Source organism: Paramisgurnus dabryanus, chromosome 4 (genome assembly GCF_030506205.2).
Source record: "Paramisgurnus dabryanus chromosome 4, PD_genome_1.1, whole genome shotgun sequence".
In the NCBI taxonomy this organism is placed as follows: domain Eukaryota; kingdom Metazoa; phylum Chordata; class Actinopteri; order Cypriniformes; family Cobitidae; genus Paramisgurnus; species Paramisgurnus dabryanus.
The window spans coordinates 32,282,637-32,301,500 of record NC_133340.1 but is presented as its reverse complement, the minus strand read 5'-3'; the positions used below and the strand labels follow the sequence as shown (position 1 = coordinate 32,301,500).

General features: G+C 36.2%; 2 protein-coding genes across 2 annotated transcripts; both read right to left on the bottom strand.

Moving 5' to 3' along the window:
- Positions 1–730: 730 nt before the first annotated feature.
- Positions 731–3,802, bottom strand: mylz3 (myosin, light polypeptide 3, skeletal muscle). Its single transcript, XM_065254191.2, has 6 exons — positions 3,674–3,802; positions 3,300–3,330; positions 2,083–2,226; positions 1,823–1,993; positions 1,419–1,496; positions 731–1,197 (listed from the first exon to the last, which is right to left on the bottom strand). The coding sequence occupies exons 1-6, from the start codon at positions 3,674–3,676 to the stop codon at positions 1,169–1,171; spliced, it is 456 nt and encodes a 151-aa protein (XP_065110263.1). The 5' UTR covers positions 3,677–3,802; the 3' UTR covers positions 731–1,168.
- Positions 3,803–8,730: 4,928 nt separating this feature from the next.
- lancl1 (LanC antibiotic synthetase component C-like 1 (bacterial)) lies at positions 8,731–17,944 on the bottom strand. The gene is made up of 11 exons (XM_065254190.1): positions 17,822–17,944; positions 16,609–16,708; positions 16,255–16,372; positions 15,558–15,765; positions 14,087–14,228; positions 13,767–13,913; positions 12,985–13,164; positions 12,078–12,254; positions 10,845–10,917; positions 9,437–9,515; positions 8,731–9,330 (listed from the first exon to the last, which is right to left on the bottom strand). Exons 2-10 carry the CDS (start codon positions 16,693–16,695, stop codon positions 9,439–9,441), a joined length of 1,209 nt encoding a protein of 402 aa, XP_065110262.1. The 5' UTR covers positions 16,696–16,708; positions 17,822–17,944; the 3' UTR covers positions 8,731–9,330; positions 9,437–9,438.
- Between the last annotated feature and the right edge of the window lie 920 nt (positions 17,945–18,864).

Below are 18,864 nucleotides of genomic sequence, written 5' to 3'. Positions count from 1 at the left end.
TGCAACAGCGCTATCTAGCGTATACAACGAGCAAACGATTGCATTGAATTACAGCCTAAATGATGGTTACTGTTCTGGTGCCACATCTTCTGCTGATCCTGGAACAGTCGAAAAACATGGCATAATCTAAACCCCACACAAACTCCCAGCCCAATTCTACTAAAAATTAATACCATGATACTTGAAAACATTATGGCACTAAATGTTTGAAAAACCTAGAAATTACCATATAAAAACGAATTGATAAGTTAAATGGTCATCATAATACAATAATGTTTTATATGTCTATCTACATATATTTGTCTTTTAACATTTAGAAGTGCTATATGAAATGTTAACATTATGTGAGTTCCAAGAAAGACAGCATGGTCAGTACACTACAGTACTGTGAAAAACATTAACATTTATTTTATTGCATTACTGAATGATTTGTCTGCATTTAATTTAGGCAGTACGCTTCTATTCTTTTGCAGTTTTTGTGGACCAGTAACACATATTAGGTTTCACTATGCTCAGTAACCCGACCAGTGTAAAAGATACCTCCAACCTAAACTAAGCAATTTCTTTTTAAAGATACATGCCCATCAGCAAGTTTAGACGTAGTTGGTCCTGTTTGAGAATTGATTGATTTGGGGTTAGGAAATGATGCAAGCCCAATTCAAACGTGCATCGTCCATATTAAACACCACTAACCACCAAATCATTTAATATACAAAATAAGAACTCAGTGTACTTTTGGAAAAAAGTTTATTGTGAAATGACTGTGTGAAAATCGGGAAGGGGGAATACTGGCGAACTGACCACAGCAACGTCATGTGCCTTTAACACACAGCCGATGGTGTTATTGTGACCCTGGATGGGCGGAGAAAGAGGAAACAAACCCTCACTTCATGAGTGGCTATTTCCTTCTTCCCCGGTCTCCATCCCACTGTGGACAGTCGCCCCGGTTGGACCAAGAAGGCGGAGGATCGACTGCATGAGGATGTAACTTCCAAAAAGAGGGTAAGAAAATAAAACGAGGACAAAAGGGCAATATAAGAATGGTTCAGAAGTGACATCCCAAAGTCCTTTTTATTGATTGGTCTTCATAACAGAATGGATGTCCCGACACCATGGGGTCTGCAGATATAATTTAGCCTTCCTCACCACTCTCACAATGGGCGGCCTCTTACACAGACATGATGTGCTTCACGAAAGCTGTAAAAGGAGAAGCAGCGCATAAGGAAAGATCACACAGATCGGCTCACCATACAAGGCGTGAGGTGGCTTCTAAAAATAATGATTTAATGATGAGCTTATTATACCACTCCGATTAGTGACATGGTGTCTAAATGCGAATAAAACCGGGTGTACTGTTATATAATCTGCCTTGATAAAGTGACAAAAGTTCAGATTAAAGACTTTTTTTAAATACGTACCCTCATATGGGATACTGCCGTTCTCATCTTCCTGTCCCTGCATGAGAGACTCAATCTCAGTCTCGTTCATCTTCTCACCTGTTAATGCAATAGAAGGGATTGGTTAACACATCTTTCAAAATATTTTACTATGCCATTACCATTATTATTAGTTATTTTATGTTTTCTTGGCCATGGATCATCTTGGTAATACAACATGCTCGCTTGACTCATAATTTGATTCTGAATTTTGTGCTTTCATTATTGAAATTAATTTGGAATGCACGTAATGCATCCCGGCATGACCCTCATGAAGTTACATAGCAGTGTATATCATAATACAATGCTTTGACACTTCTCCAACATTTGGTTTTAAGTGGACTACGTCATGTTGTCATTTTCTTAGCATGAATAACTTTACTTACCCAGTGTGGACAGTACAATGCGCAGCTCAGCGCCCATAACTTTGCCATTGCCCTCTTTGTCGAAGACGCGCAGACCCTCAACGTAGTCATCGTATGTACCTTTCTGCATGGCGTCAACGGTCTTCAACATTGGCAGGAAAGCATCAAAGTCAACTCTTTTGTTGGCCATATCTGTTTTGCACATACACAAATCAGCGTCAACTTTTAAGGATTTGCAAACTATTAGCATTATAAAGCATGATATAAGGTAAAGGTCTTGCCATCAGCAGATGGGTCGCCCAGGATCTTCTTGACAGCACTGTTTGTGGGGTTCTGACCCAGGGCACGCATGATGTCGGCAATCTGGTTGTAGGCCACCTTGTTGTCACCAACTCTGTCGAAGAGACCGAAAGCCTCTTTGAAGTCTGTAAGAAGCCGAAAGAAGAAGCTGTTTTAGTCAAATAAATATTTGTGTGGGTCCTATAATGGCTTCAAAAAATCTTATTACATTAAGGGTAAATTGTACATGATAATCTTTTACTCCAAGGAAAACAAAAAGCTGCCACAGCCCTCATTTATCATGACAACTGTACATGCAGTAAGGATAGGAAAGGGCCGCATGGGAGGCCGAGTTGTAATTAATCTGCTGACAGTAAAATAGCACCCTACAACTTCTGCTCTACGACAGCTGTGCCTGTACGAAGGTGGGTTTAATGTATGAGGTGACAGCCGATACCCTTTGAGAAAGTAGCCATTGCCATACATGGCTATGGCAGTCTTCGGCTGACCCAAGGCAAATGCAAGAATGCTGACAGCGGCGTAACCTACACCCAACCGCATGCTTTTTGCACCTAACTGAGAAAGAATGTCCCACCAAGGGGTTTTCTACAGATGATTTCCTTTTCTTTTGTATTTAAGATATGGTGGGCTTCATCATTAAATTAAACAAATAATATAACAAATAATTCACCTTCACAAATGTTTACATTAAACTAATTTTACTTATAATAAAACTTTAAAGTTAATCTTTCTTTCGGCATTATAAATGGCTTTTCTTTGTTTCTTATGTTGATGACATAAGTTTAAGGATTGTAAAGCAATGTGCATTTATGCATTGTAAGAAAAATAGACAAAAAATGATCACTGGGGCAGTACCCATTAAAATGCTCTAATATGTACCATTTAGGTACAGATATGTATACGTTTGGTTCCAGTATGTACATTTGAGGTGCCAAATTGTATTTTTGATAACTTTTTGACATTTTTTTCTGACAATGTATACACATACAAACATTCTTGCTTATTTATATATTATAATATATAATCCTCTATACATTATTTTATCAATCCTCATCCTTATGCATCCCAACTAGCATGTTAATTTTAGAAACGCTGCAAATAGATAAGACATTCCTGTGGTCCACGAGCACAATACAATCATACACTGAACATTTTAAGATCACAAAAAACTCTGATGTGCAAAATACTGAAAACTTACCCTCAATCTGGTCAGCAGTGAATTCTCCAGCCTGCCAAAAAGACAACATTTGCATCAATCCCACTGGTACACATGCCAACATCTCATCATGACAAATCAATACATTACTAATGTACCTGTATTACATTACATTACAATACATTTGCAAACAAGCATTTTGGAAAGTCACGAAAAAAAAAAAAACTCTTCCAAGCGCACATCTCCATAGGGATGCTATTATGTATTCTTTTATACCCAACGTCACCATTGTGAACTTAAAAACGTTCAAAATGTCTCCGATTTTATTTAAGCTGGCCTGTTGCCAGTTTTCTCAGCCAGAAGAGCATCAAAAAAGGCACAGAAGAGAAAATAACGAGAGTAATCCAAGTACACACCATGTTGCAGGTTTGGGATGAGGAGCGAGGGGATGAAGTCAAGAAGCCGGAGTCCCAGGAGAGTGGTCCTGAACCATGGACCAAGTCCTTCTTATTTATGCTATGCAAATGATGTCACGGGGCGGATCTAGTGACTTCTTTAACTTTCTTAGGTCAAGCTGGAAGGAAGGTTGTGACTTGCTCCAATGCGCATGGCGCGGCGGTATTTTTAGATTATGCTTCAGGCTCCTTCAAAGATTCCTTGGCTTTGGTCAGCATTTTAACTTTAGTGGATTTTTTTACGCCGGAATTTCCCCATTACACTCGCAGAGAGGGATGCAAATATTCGCGCGTGAATCTCGTACCTGTTATCAGGTCTGCGTGTGAATTGTGGTTATAAATGGCAACACAACATCTTGGGGAAGCTTTTGGTTACAGTGCCGATATTTTTAACATGCAAATAGTGGTCTCGGCCACTTATGGTTGTATGGCAAGCCAGGAAAAAAACTCCTCAGGGCCAGTTTATAGTGCAAATGTTTGAGATGTCACGGAGGGCGCAAAATGAATTGAGGAGCATTTTGTAAATATAATCACAGTGATTTAATAGGCAATATAATGATTATAAATACTATGATAGTCCAGAAAAAGCCTCATAATCAAGTTTATAGGACCTCTTTTTGTAAAACTGCCTTGAGGATTAGCTTGTAGGCTATTATGTTTTGAAAAACGCTTAGACTATATTTGGAATGTGTTTGACGGAGCTATCCGTGGTACTAAATGCACCACTACAAGAGGTCAAATAAAGCAATGCGTACTGCTACCTGCAAGATGATATAAACATAAACCTGGACAAGTTGATTTTACATAAAACTTTTGAGGAAACGATGGCTTAAAAAAATATGTGCACCTATTTCATTGCTAAAAACAATTTCATTGTTAAATCCACATTATTTTCCACATACCGTACATTTTGTATCTCCAGATTTCACTCCCTTACTGAAACACATGGATTTGAAAAGTGTTGTGTCCCTGATTGGCCAGCTAATCTGTAAATTGTGATTTTTCTGAATACCTCTGACGTCAGCCGGAAATGTGACGCTCCTTACCATGTTTGAAAGATCCGGTCACAATGCAATGCTGACAGGAGTTAATTTACAGGATGTAAGACCGAATTGGGAGTAATTATGATTGATAATGTCGGTCTTAACTACATCACCAATCCCAGGAAGTTAACTGTTGCCTACAATCTGTGTGTTTGTTGTAGTCCAAGAAAAGAGATTTACGAAGAAGCTAATTCACGCCATTGTTTACTTTGGGGTTTGTACCTTTTACATATCGTTAACATGTACTAATACACACTTACACACCAAAGGAAATGTAAAAATGTGACTCGGACCATAGGAGTTAAGTAACATGATTTTACATTTAAAAAATGTTTTACTTAAAATTTGTAGTAATTACAACATAATTCTGCAAGTTCAGTGGCACTTAATTTTAATTAAATTTAACTTGAAATTATTTGTAATCTCAATTGCTCTGTCCAACATAATTAATTGAGTTAAAAGATTTTTTTTTTTAATTCACATAATTATCTTTTATTATACATAAATATTATTGATGTTGTTGTTTTTTTGTAAATTATAATTTTGTCAAGTCACAATTCAGGTTATATGCGTTTGTTTACATAAACCTTGTTCAGCACATTTTATAATATTTCTTTCCACAATTCTGACAATGCAGAAATGTAGGTTTTGTTTGTTTCTGTGGAGAAGTTTATTCAGTGACTGACTTACAGTTACAATACCATTTGTAGTAACACCAAAAGTAATATTAATAAATAAAAAAAAGAAAATCTTTAAACTAAGTGGAGATTTGCTTGCATATTTCATGCGAAATCTGATAAAATAATAGTTGTAAATGCATACTAGCGTACTATTTCTAAAAACAGAATTTTGTGAAATAATACAAACATAATCATGAAATATTAACTTGACATCACTGAAATGAGTGGTAATGAGACCAGGTGACAACTTTTTTAAACCATATACATTCGTATACTGTACTGTTTGACAAAGGCCTACATTGCACAGAGTGCAGTCAGCCTTTTCATTACAAAAATAAAAGTTAAAATAACATCTAAAACAAGCATTTTCTAGTTGTAGTTTATGGCCATTTATCACTTCCGGTTTATTCATTGCATTGTGGGAATGCCTTATATTTCATCTTGTGTAGTAAATTTTTATTACTCTGAAAAGTTGAAAAAGGCCATTTGTTTGATGGTGCCATTTAGTTTACTGATGCCATACTGTATACATGCAGCACAAATATAGATATGATGTTTACCACTAAAATGTATTTGTGATATCTTATAATACATATGCTAATTTAATCAGTTATGCAAGATCGCTCATTAATGTTGTGTGCCCTACATTAAAATAATGTTGTTACTGCTTGTATAGCTGGGGTGTACTTGTAGCACCACAGTGCATCATATTCTTCATCAAGAAAATCTCTCTAACATTTTGATTAATCCTTATGTACTTTTAATCTCAGTATATACGTTCCCCTGCGATATGAGGGTGAGCTGTGATGTTTATTTATTTTTATTTTTTGAAGACACAGTAATTTGTACATGCACACAAAGACAAGCCAGTTATTGAAAATGTGATGTATTGATGTTGGGTGATTATTTGTTTAGCGCCATGATAATATTAATGCAAAATAATGCACAAGAGAAGAGTAATAAATCCATCTGTGTTTACATGAATAATGATATAGATTTATGCTGAATAATGTTAAGATGAATTACTTTATTGACAAAATATACATTTAATGCATTCCTTGTAAGGTTTTCAATAATTCTGTCCAATATTAAAATCTCTGCTGGTTCTCTTGTGTCTTTTTTGGGCTGGGCTTCAGTCGATCAGATGGGTTACTACAAACCAACAGTATAGGCTAGCTACTTCCATTGGGAAGACATTCCATTCTTGCCCTGAGACATTTGCTCTTCTGAACTGTAGAAGTCATGAAACTAAAGCCACACCCCTGGACAGATGAGATCTATATTTAGGCGTTCTCTTGGAGGGTGTTGAGTTTCTCTCCAGTACCTCAGTGAAAGCTGGTAGCACCTCAAGGGTCGTTGACACGTCTTAACATCCAACCAGCCAGAAAACTCCAGATCGTAAAGACGGCTAGCGGCTCAGGTTACTCTGATCTCGGGTCAGCGTGACAGATGTCCACGATTGCTGTAGCACTAAACTAGACTGGCCTTGGATCATCCATATGCAAGACAGGGGAACACGACGTTTAAAAAAAGCTGTCCTGTGGGCCAAGCATTGTCCATCGGGCCTTGAGAAAGTTTGAGCCTTATTTGGATTTGCTAGAAGGTTTCAACTGGCAGTAAATGGATTCCTGAACTCACATTTCTCATTTACGTTCAGGCTGTTCTTATATTTTAACAAACGTCTATTACAAAAAGTCTATATTGGTAATGGGATCCAAAAAAATACACTACTGGAAAGTTTACATTTTTTACTAATACTTGAATTTTAAAATGTCTTACTTTTTAGAAAGACCCCTGTGCTTTAATGACAGCATGCATTGAGTTGATGTGGACTGCACACATTGGTTCAAAACCTGATGATTGAGGTTTACCCAGAATGTTTCCAGAATTTTCCAGACAGTATCTTGTGTGCTTCAATGGAATCAAGGATATCAGGTCTTAAAAAGCAAGCAGTTAAAATGGCAGAAATGTGCTTACATTTGATTTTTTTAACTTTGGTTTAAAGTCCCTTAACTGTCACAGGTGGGTCCAAATTGTTTACATTACTTGAATTTACATTACACAACTATTAAACTATCAATAGCCGGTTGTAAAACTAAAATAATGTTGATCAACTATACATCATTTGTTATACACCATATTTCAAATCTTTTTTGCAGTAATAATAATGCAGTGCAGTGATTTATTAATTTGTGACGTAGTATGCAGCAAACCAATGACACCTAGTGGCCTCTGTTGGTAAAACCACTAAAGGTCTTGCTGCCTTAAATTTTCTTGTTGAATCAACTCAGAATTACAAGTCATGTCAACTTATTATTATTTATCTGGACTAGAAATGAGTTGCTACAACTATTAAATTATAACAACTCATCTGTATTTATAAAAACCCATCTCTAGTCAAGATAAATAACAGTAAGTTGATTCAACATAAAAATTTAAGGCAACAACGATTTTTTTTACAGTGCACGTTTTTGTGATTTTAATTTGAAATTTGGATAAGACTTATGGCTTTATTTTTTGCGTTTTGTGCATAAAACATTTTCATTTTATAGTCTTTTTATATAAAATAAATATTTGTTGCATAATTTGTATTTATTAAAATAAACTTAAACTGCTATAACTATTAATTCATTAACAATTAATAGTTAAAAAAAAAAAAAGATCAAGATTTGGCTTCTAAACCAAAGATTGTATTAATTATATTATAGTTATATTAATTTGAAGGCGCACATCAACCCCCCCCCCCAAGGGGTTAATCATCTGTTTAAAGTGCTCCTGTATATTTATAAATCATCTGAAAGTTGAATAAATAAGATTTCCATTAATGTATGGTTTGGACAGTACAATATTTGGCACACAACCATTTGAAAATTTGGAATCTAGGGGTACAAAAATATCAAAATATTTAGAAAATCACCTTTAAAGTTGACCAAATGAAGACCTTAACAACCCATATTACTAAATGCTTTGATATATTTATGGTAGAAAATGCACACAGTATCTTCATAGAAAAAAATATCTTTACATTATACAAAATTATTGAATTTTTTTTTTTAACCAAAAATAATTTGGATATTAGGTAATGTATTGTTAGCTATTTGTACAAAATAAACCCATATGACTTGGTTTTGTGGTCCATGGTCAAAATTTATATTGACTGATTTGAAATCAAAGCAAGGAAGACCTAGTCTTCCATGCCATCTAGTGAAGAAAAATAGCAATGGCCATTTGTTAAAATTAACACCACTTGCAGAACCAGATTAATATAAAAAAATTGAATACAATGCCAGCCAAACACTTTTTCTCTTATTTTTAATTGCTTTGCAGATGGAAATATACAAATAACGATGGAAAAAATATCATTTTTGCAGCACATCCTCTAAAATAATCACCACCAGAAATATCCAGAAAAAAAATAATAGGCATTTTACTAATGCACATATGAGAGAAAACAAAAGTTCACTAAAAGCTCACTAACAATGTTAAAGCTACGCTTTTTGTAAGATTATCCTAAAATAGTGGACTCTATAAGAACCTCTGTGTACTTATAAGCATTAACAGAACAATGTGTTGTTACAAAAGAAATGCGTAAAATATTAAGTTCAATTAGTTTTGCGTTAATGACAAAACTAACAATACTAACATGTGCATACACACCCACAGCAAAAATAATAATACAAAAACAGTGCAATCTATTAAGCAGATTTAAAACAATTACACCCCTTCTCAATATCGCCTAGATTCCTATCCAACTTTCATTATTCAGAAACATCCCTCTGATGTTACCGCTCCTGAATACAGACAGACCCAAGACATGCAGACACACGTGCAGTGTGGACGGTACTGCTCCTCCATTAGATGTGTATACAAAGCTCAAGGGAAAAATCTCTGCCGTCTGAAATGCAATAAAATGATGCACTGTTAAGTGAGCATGAGGTTCAATTAATGGCACGATTAATAATAAAATGTCTGATTGTTTTATAAAAACAAGGAATATTTACCTTTACACCTCAAACGCTGGGAACTTTGCTCTAGTTGGTTGCAGCAAGTCAGACAGGAAGTAAATGGTGCCCGCCATGCCTTTAAAAGATATAAACATGAAGTATTTAATCTAAAATGTCAGAATATATTATTCAAAAGGTTAGGGTCACATGACTGAAATTTTTTCAAGATCTTAAAAAACGTTTAATCTAAAGCTTGAATGTTTAAATTTAATGTATTCATGTGGAGCAAAATGTAACTGTGCCACTGCGAACATGTTAAATCATTTTATTATAAAACAAATGTTTCATTAAAATGTTTTTGAAAATGTTAATGAACAGAAAACAGTAAATAAAGGCCCAGAAGATATGGGAACTCCTTTAATATTTAAAAAAAAGCATCTCATAATGAGACTTCAAAAAGCTGCTTGATAAAACGACGACAAACATAACACAAGAGGTGTCCCAACTAGCACACTTATGGACTATTCCATGCCAATTTCTAGTATAAATAGTACACTTTTAAGTGTGCAAGGTAAAACACTTCACGCACTCAAATGTTTTTTTTTTTTTTAAAGAGCCACACAGATCCAAAATCGAAAATGACCTGTATTGCAGTGTCATGTAGCTGTCCATCAATGTAAACAATGTGCAAAGTGGTTGAATCAAAAAGTGCACGATTAATAAAGTTATTGGCTTCTAAAGTAAGGAGTCGACTCTGAATCGCTGAAACGAGTCGTCATATGGATTGAATCTCCTGCCTGACTTTATCCATGTCACACACTTTGCGTAATAACCACAACCTGAAAGTATGATTATAGCTACATACTTGCTTAAATGAGTGTAAAAGGTTAGTTTCTATCGTCGTTTTTATTGCTTGGATGAATGATGAATGATGTCGTTGTTTAAACTCTTAATATACTGTCACAGTCTGTCTTTTATAAATCTGATAAAACTAAAGACTCTTGAGATATGAAGGATGTAATACGACTCTACAGGTACTCAAGATTTAAAAGGTAATTTTCTTTCTGATCCCATTTTTTAAACCCTAGTTATTGTGTAATTTTGCTATAATAGCATAAATAATACCTGCAAAATGATAAAGCTCAAAGTTCACTGCCAGGCGATATATCTTCTTTAATAGAATTCCTCTTTCAAAGCCTACAGCGGACGGTCGGTTTGGACCACAGCCCTCTACTTCCTGCTTTAATGTTGTCATTAGAACAGTTTTTCTGACTAAACTCCGCCCACAGGAATACATCAGTTGCCAGATAAGCTAACGGCAAGTTAAGCTGCTATCGAATCACAACACACTAAATAAACTATACAATCAGAACTAGATACGTATTTCTGAAGGAGGGACTTCATAGAACAAGGAAGACATTTACACCTAATTATATATAAATAAATCATATTACTGTTACTCTACCTTCAAACAGAGAGTATGGTGTGTCTGGAGTCTGGCAGCCATGTCTTCCATAATTCATGCACCAGTCTGCAAACTGTAAAGTGGAAAAGACGTCAAATCCCATTATGTGTCTGGGCACACAACAGTGTCTGTAAATTGTAAATTGATTTATAACATCCATCAACCATAGCACCAAATATGCATAAATAAAAAAGTCATTTTGTTTAAGTGCTGAACATAGTGGACAGACGTCACACAATTTCCTAAAAAGAAGTGTTAATGAAAACTACCCATCTTGGTATTAGATGAATATTAGAGATACCAATATTAAATTTTCAACTGATATCGATAGCCAATTATTCAGACAGATATCTGCTGATGCCGTTGCAGAAGCTAATAGTTTGGTAGTTATATTGACTTAGATTAACTAAATTGTAAAGTGATTACATTTTCATATAATGAACATTAATATTAAACTAGTGATGTTTATTTACATTTTTATACACAGAGCTCAAATTCAATGTGTTTTCCTGTTTTCTTTTGATTGACAGGATATATTGGCCATGACTATAGACTGTTTTTAAACTTTTATCGAATAAAATACAGATTATTGGGCGATATATCAGTGCATCTGTAAGGAATATAAATCTAACACTAAAATATTTACATTAAAATACATTTGATGACACCGACTTCTGATGATACTCATGAAAAATTATGAAGATGCAGATTTAGGAAAGTGCATTCATTACTAACAATTTTAGTCCATTAAGGTGTTCCTTGGGAAAAAAAAAAAACGTGCTAGCACCATGCAATACCAGTGTGTCTCCAGTAAAACAAGCTTCAATTTTAAGGACACATGTGAATTTTTAGCTCAAAATACATTATGGTGGTTTGTTGAAATGAAAACTCAATTTTGCTGTCAATTTTTCTCTCTCTTTCTTTCTCTCTGAACTAAATGGCAGTGCCGTGGTTGGATAGTGCAGCAAAAGGGGTGGTATTATAATAATAATAATAAGATCCACTTTTGACATAACGAGGGGAGAAATTTCAATGATCTATTTTTTCACATGCTTGCAGTAGAAAATGGTTGACCAAAACTAAGTTACTGGGTTGTTGTTCATCACATTTTCTTGATGGTTGACAGAAGCACTGGGGACTTAATTATATCACTTAAACATAGAAAATTCAGATTTTTACCTCCGTTTAAAACCTAATGTATATTCAAAGCATAAAATAATGATAGACTCTCACCATACAGGCTCTGTAAAGGTGTTTGGGGTCTTGGGTGATCTTGAATAAGGCCAGAAAGCCATAAGCATTACCGGCAGCTCCGTGACAAAGCCCATAACCCTTCTTCAGAAGACCTTGTTGCCAGATCACCTCCCCACAATGCAGCGCATCCTGCAAATACTGCTTTACACCGAACACCTGGAGAAGAAAATAAACTACGTGACTTCCATAACAGATCACAAATCAGTTCACATTTATGCATTTGGTTTTATCAAAATTAACTTAAGCTATACATTTTATCAATGTTCACCTAAAAACATATATGGCCCTGCATGTGAAATCCAGGCTTAAGTCTCATAATCTATAGGTCAATAAATATTTTCACATAATGTATGATTTTATATAGGAAATTAAGACTTTAGTTGGGGTTTCACAGCATGGATTATAAGTAATGCAACACTTTTGTCCAAACAAACGTTACTTTTTTGAGCAATGCATTTGATCAATTGGTGTCAATCAAAAGTATAGTGGATGTAAGAAGTAATTCCCACACTTAGTCCAAATACAGTTGGGGAAACAACATAGAAGCTTGTTTAATATTGTTTATTTACACCTGATAGCACTGTAATACCAAGAGCGAAAAACGGGGTTTAAACACCAAAAAAAATATTTGTCCGCCACATTTTAAAAGACAACCGACAAAAGACAACACACAAAAATATAAAGAAAGGTTGACAAATGGGGGCAAAATCATGCTTGTAACCCTTAACCTTAATTCGGGGGGAATTAAGGTAGAGATAGCTGCCCACTGCTTCGGGTGTGTGTGCGTTCACTACTCACTGGGATGGGTGCAGAGGTCACATTTCGAATATATGATAGCCAATGCTTGACAACATGTCACTTTCAATTCTGTCATAGAGTTTTGTACCTTAAAGGCTTGTATCAGCATGTAGATCACACCCGGTGAACCGTGACACCAGTGCACCAGAAGGTCCCGGGAATCCCCGACACAGGGTGGGTAATTGCCTGATGGAGACTTTAGCTGACACACATAATTCACGCTGGGTTTGATCAGAGACACAATCCTGTCTTCCCCGACAAAACCAGGCTAAAGGAAGATGAGATGAATGTGTTTTAATAAAAACATCCAAAAATTATTCTCAAAGACACAATTTTAACAGCATAAAATAGCAGGAAATGGAATATAGGTGCATGTATATTAGCAAAGCAATATGTTATGTTTCTTAGGCCCTGTTTACAGTTGGTATTAAGATGTGTTTGGGTCGATCCAATCACAAGCCGATGTCCCCCAATACATGTGTAAACGGGGTCTAAACCTATTTGAGCTTGTTTACTTTCGACTACATTCAGAGGTCATCGAAAACCAAAAGTGAACAGTTGTAGATTTCCAATGTCATTAACATATAAAATGGCACCTATCAATGTTTAAATCCTTTGAGCAGCAAGAATGGCTTATTTTCTAAAACCTGCAGCAATCGGAAAAGCAAAAAAGTGCGTACGTCTGCTTAGACCCTGACGTGGCACTAAACACTTTAAATATGGACTTTGCCGTGGATTAACAATTTATGATCAAATCTGTGTGTACGCACACTTTATAAATGAGACCTCGATCCAATAAGATCCGATTGACCGAACGCATCTTAATACCAGGTGTAAACAGGCCCTCATTTATACAGTTCGCATGTTCACCTGCATTAGGTAATAGTAGATTCCTGATAATCCATGGGCGGCACCTACATACTCCTCTTGATACCACTCGTACATTAGAGGGCTTTGTTCCTGAAGCCGGCTTCTCTGAGAGAGACTCTGCCCGGACGCCAACACAGCATCACAGACCTGTAATAAACACACAGATGTTTAACACCAACAGCTCAAATAATGCATTAAATCTGTAATTGAGCTTTTCTAGTGAAAAAAAACCTTATATTGTCTATTATAAATTTAACTGGATAGTGAAAGTTTAATTTACAGACTGTCTGACACATTGTTTGGAATCAATGGTGATTTACCTGTTGAATGTATTGGATGGGAATCTTTTCCTGCTGAAACTGCTGGTTGACGAAGATGAGGGAGTACAGGTAGCCCGTCCGGCCGTACAGCAGCTCATCGGGAAGTTTCCCCTGAACCACAGACTGATGCAATTGCATGAGTCTGGAAACATTGGAGCAAATAATTCACAATAACATCCCACGGGAATGAGCCAAGACTGGGAAAGAGAAGAGACCCTTAGTCCAAAAAATCCTCCACATTTCCCTCACCCTGAAACCGTAGTTAGAAATTAACGAACACCAAACCCTTGGAGAATTCCGATGCAATTCCATTAAAACTGTTCCCAGCAATCCACCAATCCAATGTGCACGACACAAGAAATTAGATTTACTACAGACAATAAAACTTATTTACAATAAATAGTACATTTCGATAATTACATTGCAAACCTTGACTCTTGTTTGTACATGTATTTCGCCACATCCACATGTTCTCTATACACGTTATAAGAGGATTTATGTCTATATTGTCTGGACTAATATGTACTGTGAAGTTGCTTTGTGCAAAATTACGAAATGAATTATGAAAATAAATCTGAATTAAACTGAATGGGCATTTCATGCAAATATCAACCTTACCATAAACAAAAGGTTTTCTCCATATTAATAGCTCAGATGTAAATACTTGGTGGTTTACATACCCATGTGAGGTCGCTTAAAAATGTAAAAGCATTTCATTTTTATTTTTTTCAGTAAGTTCATAATTGTCACATCCTTGATAAATAGGCACATGTCTGGACTGTCTTATATTTCAAGTTTGACATCCATAATGCCGGAATTGCCCAAATAGTTCACTTTAAAGGTGCAGTGTGTAAATTTTAGCAGCATCCACTGCTCCCCCCTCGCTTTTGAAACACAGAGAAGCTACGGTAGTCGCCACTGAAAAAACATGTTATCGTCGGAGACAACTTGATAAAAAAAAGTTTGTCCGTTAAGGGCTTCTGTAGAAACATGGCGGCACAAAATGGCGACTTCCACGTAAGGGGACCCTTGGTGTATGTACATAAAAACATCTCATTCTAAGGTAATAAAAACATAACGGTTAAATATAAAAAGGTCTTTATACCCCCCTAATAATATAGTTTTGTATATTATTTTGCATTTCTGTCAAGAGATCCTTCAAAAAATTACACACTGCACCTTTAATACTTCTTTATTACAACTAAAGGAAACATTACATTTAATAAACTTAATTTAATTTGTCTCAAGTGGTCAATTTATCAATGTGTCAATGTCTAAGAAGACGAAAATGGTATCCCTTACGTCATGTGCTGTAGTTTAAAAGCAATACATTATTTTCCCTATACTTCGAAAATGTGAATAGGTGCGAATTTTCTAACGCATTTTTGCATAACAAAACCAGATAGAAATGGGCACCCCATATCCCACATGTACAAAAACAGTGAATAAACAAATTTAAACAGTATCTGACCTGTTCAAACACTCCTCAGCCTCATGGGGTTTCTGAAGACGATGATAGACCACAGCTGCTATAGCCAACGGCCCTGCGTCTCCACACAGGAAGGTCACCCAGCGTTGGGTTAAACTCCTCAGACTGCGGCTGACGTGCTCCAGAGCCTTATGGAGGTACAAGGTCTCTCCAAAGATGCTGTGGAGATGCAGGTACAGCAGTGCAATGCCTGCAGTAGGGGGAAGGGGGGCAAACTTAACAAAAGTGGACAAGTATGTCCAACTTCATTGTTCATGTCTACAAGTGTTGCATAGAAGGACGTCGTTCGTTTTATGTAGTGATGCTCCGGTTGTAAGAGCGCTTCCTGTTTAATTCCAAACAGTTGAATCGTAATAAAGAAAGCGTGCTTGGGCCTGGATCAAAAAATATAGTGCAAGCGTGTGGGGGAGTGGAAACTATCGTGTTTGGGGACAGTTATGTAGTGATGCTCTGGTTGTGATAGCGCTTCCTGTTTTCTTCCGAACAGTTGCATCCGAATAACGAAAGCGTGCTTGGGCCCAGTTAAAAAATATATAGTGCAAGTGTGTGGGGGAGTGGAAAAAATCGTGCTGGGGACGGTTCAAGGCAACTATGCCAAGTGTGAGTCCTCCCTGGGTTAAGATAAGGCTACTTAATCAAAGCCAAAGGCTCTTTAAAAATTGCTGAAGTTTGCTCTTACCCGCCCATCCAGTGTAGCCAGTGCAATCTCTGGGATCGGCACCCTTCAATCCATTCTCCATGATGGCCAGAAGTTCACCGATCCTACTGCAGATACAGCTCGAGAAATGCTGGGTCAGCTGTACAGAATTAAGATTGTATGACAATGAATATGCATGTTAGAGTGATTGTAATATAATTTAAAATGTGTTGGTTTTGTCTCAAGATGCCCAACATTTTTTTGTTAGGTATGCTTGTAAAAACTACTTAAATATCCTAATATAACTACGATCTGGTCCTGGTTTAGTCTAAACCCTATTTGGGAAACCCTCTAATGTTTACGACATTCATATTCAAGAACAGTAACACAACTTACGTTTCCATGCATGTCAAAGAAGGCCTGAGCACATTCAGGCCCCGAGTAATCTGCATATGGATTCTTTAAAGCCCTCTGTTCAGACATTTTTAGAGATGACCTGAAATAAACACATCACACAAGATGAATATAACAAAATGATGGTTTAGGATGCATATTATTGTCTGTGTCTCAAAACTTACTAAATATCTAACAAGACAGCACAGCCACAAGGGCGTGGCTAGCACATGGCACATTTAAATAAAACATTATATGTCACAATGTACAAATTAGTGCAACAATATGTGCATAAATAAACTGTAAATAAAATGGTTACATGTCTTACATTATAGGCCTGTGAGAATGCTACAACGTCACAAATACATATTTTCAGCTATTTATATGCATAAATATGTTATGTAAATATACATATATGCATATTTAAAAGTATGATGATTCAAACATGGCTGTACACATTTAAGGCATTTTAGTGCATTACAAAACATTATTGTTCTTCGTCTATATAGGCTAAATGCCCAAAAAATGCCGTCTTAGCAGGCAGTTTAACAGGTTTAAAGACACGTTTGCATAATTACAGCCTTTTTGGACGAACACGACTGTTGAAAGAAAAAAAAAACATTACGAATTGTTTCTATAACAAACATTGTTTTTGAACTAGCAGATGCGTATCATTAATACCATTACAAAATTCCGTTATGTGGTGAGTTTTGGGCCTTATTTTAAGATTTAATGGTGCTCAGATAAACATCTCACCGAAAGAAGCCAACACATCACCGGTAGGGCCCCTCAGCTTCCATTTCAACCAACACAACTCCCACTTTAATGGCTGTAGCCATTAAACCTTTTAGAATTTATTTAATGGTTTCTATTGTTAGGTGGGGAAAGGCCCGATGTCGCACTTTTAGACGGTTAATTAGAATTATTAATTTATATTCATTACATAATTATCCCTGTTATATAACAGCATCGGTGTGCTTGGGATCGATGTTTTAAAGAAATAAAACCCTTCCTCCTCTCACGTGTAGAAAAAGCACACGGTTCTGTAATCAAGCCATGTATGCTAACGTTACGTATTCGTAATACAAACAGATTGATTGTAAACGGACAGTCAAATGCTGTCAAACAAAAACCCGCAAACGTTTATCAAAAAACAACATATAATAAACACAAAATATACACAAAAACACATTTACTGTAGAACAACACAACATACCTTGCAAATGCTGCTGCGTACACTGAAGTTCCTCTCCTTTGATCTCAGGGCGCTGCGCCTGTTTATGACTCACTACCGCCGCCCACTGTGCAGGAGGGGAACTGAACCACATGACTGAACCCTGCGTCCGAAATTTCCTTTTTCTTATATACTAAAAAGGCGAAATATAGAATAATATGTGACAGAAACCTTAACATGCAAAAACAGTATGTGAGGAAAAAACGGTTTGTGTACGAAATAGCCGATTCTGGCTAGAGGGGATACAGCTACGGCCAAATCTCGCGAGATGTTCGGTTTAGGTATGGGGTTAAAAACGGCATTCATCCGGCGAGATTTCACGAGACTTCGGGCGTAGCTGTATCCCTTCTAGCCACAACCGAACCCCTATAGCCTTATATAGTGCACTATTTGAAGAAACATCAATTTTAGTGATGTCCTAAATCCGTCGACATTATTATGAAAAATAGCACAACTGTAAAAATGTAATTTGTTAAAAAATTTATCTTCGTCAGTAACCTATACCTTTACATTCATTCAACCTTGCATCGTTGTCCACAAAACCGTGACACAAATATAAGGTTCATATGCTTTTCAAACAATTAAATTACTATAAGAGACTTTTAGAGACAATGTACTGGTAAGAGATCACCAGAAATCTTTATTTTGTATATGTTTTCTGATGTGTTTTCCCAAGGCTTCTTGAGTGTTTCAGCAGAGGTCAAATAATTCATGAGGGACAGAGGGATAGTGATGGATTTGGAAACAGGAAAGAACATGATCATGTTGCTGCCATGGCGATGGAGCTGTGATACAGATGATGCTCAGTGATGCATTGAGGAAATGAGGTATTTAATAAGCAACGTATCAATTTGGCACATGCATGTTTCATCAAATCGAGGTCGCTTTTTAATAACCCACAACATGTTTTGGCTTTCAACTTTTTAACCAATACATTTCCCAGATTTTTTACGATCTGTCTAATCATTTGTGATAACTGTTTAATGGACCTTATTAAAAAAAAAACAAAAAAAAAACATGAGCAG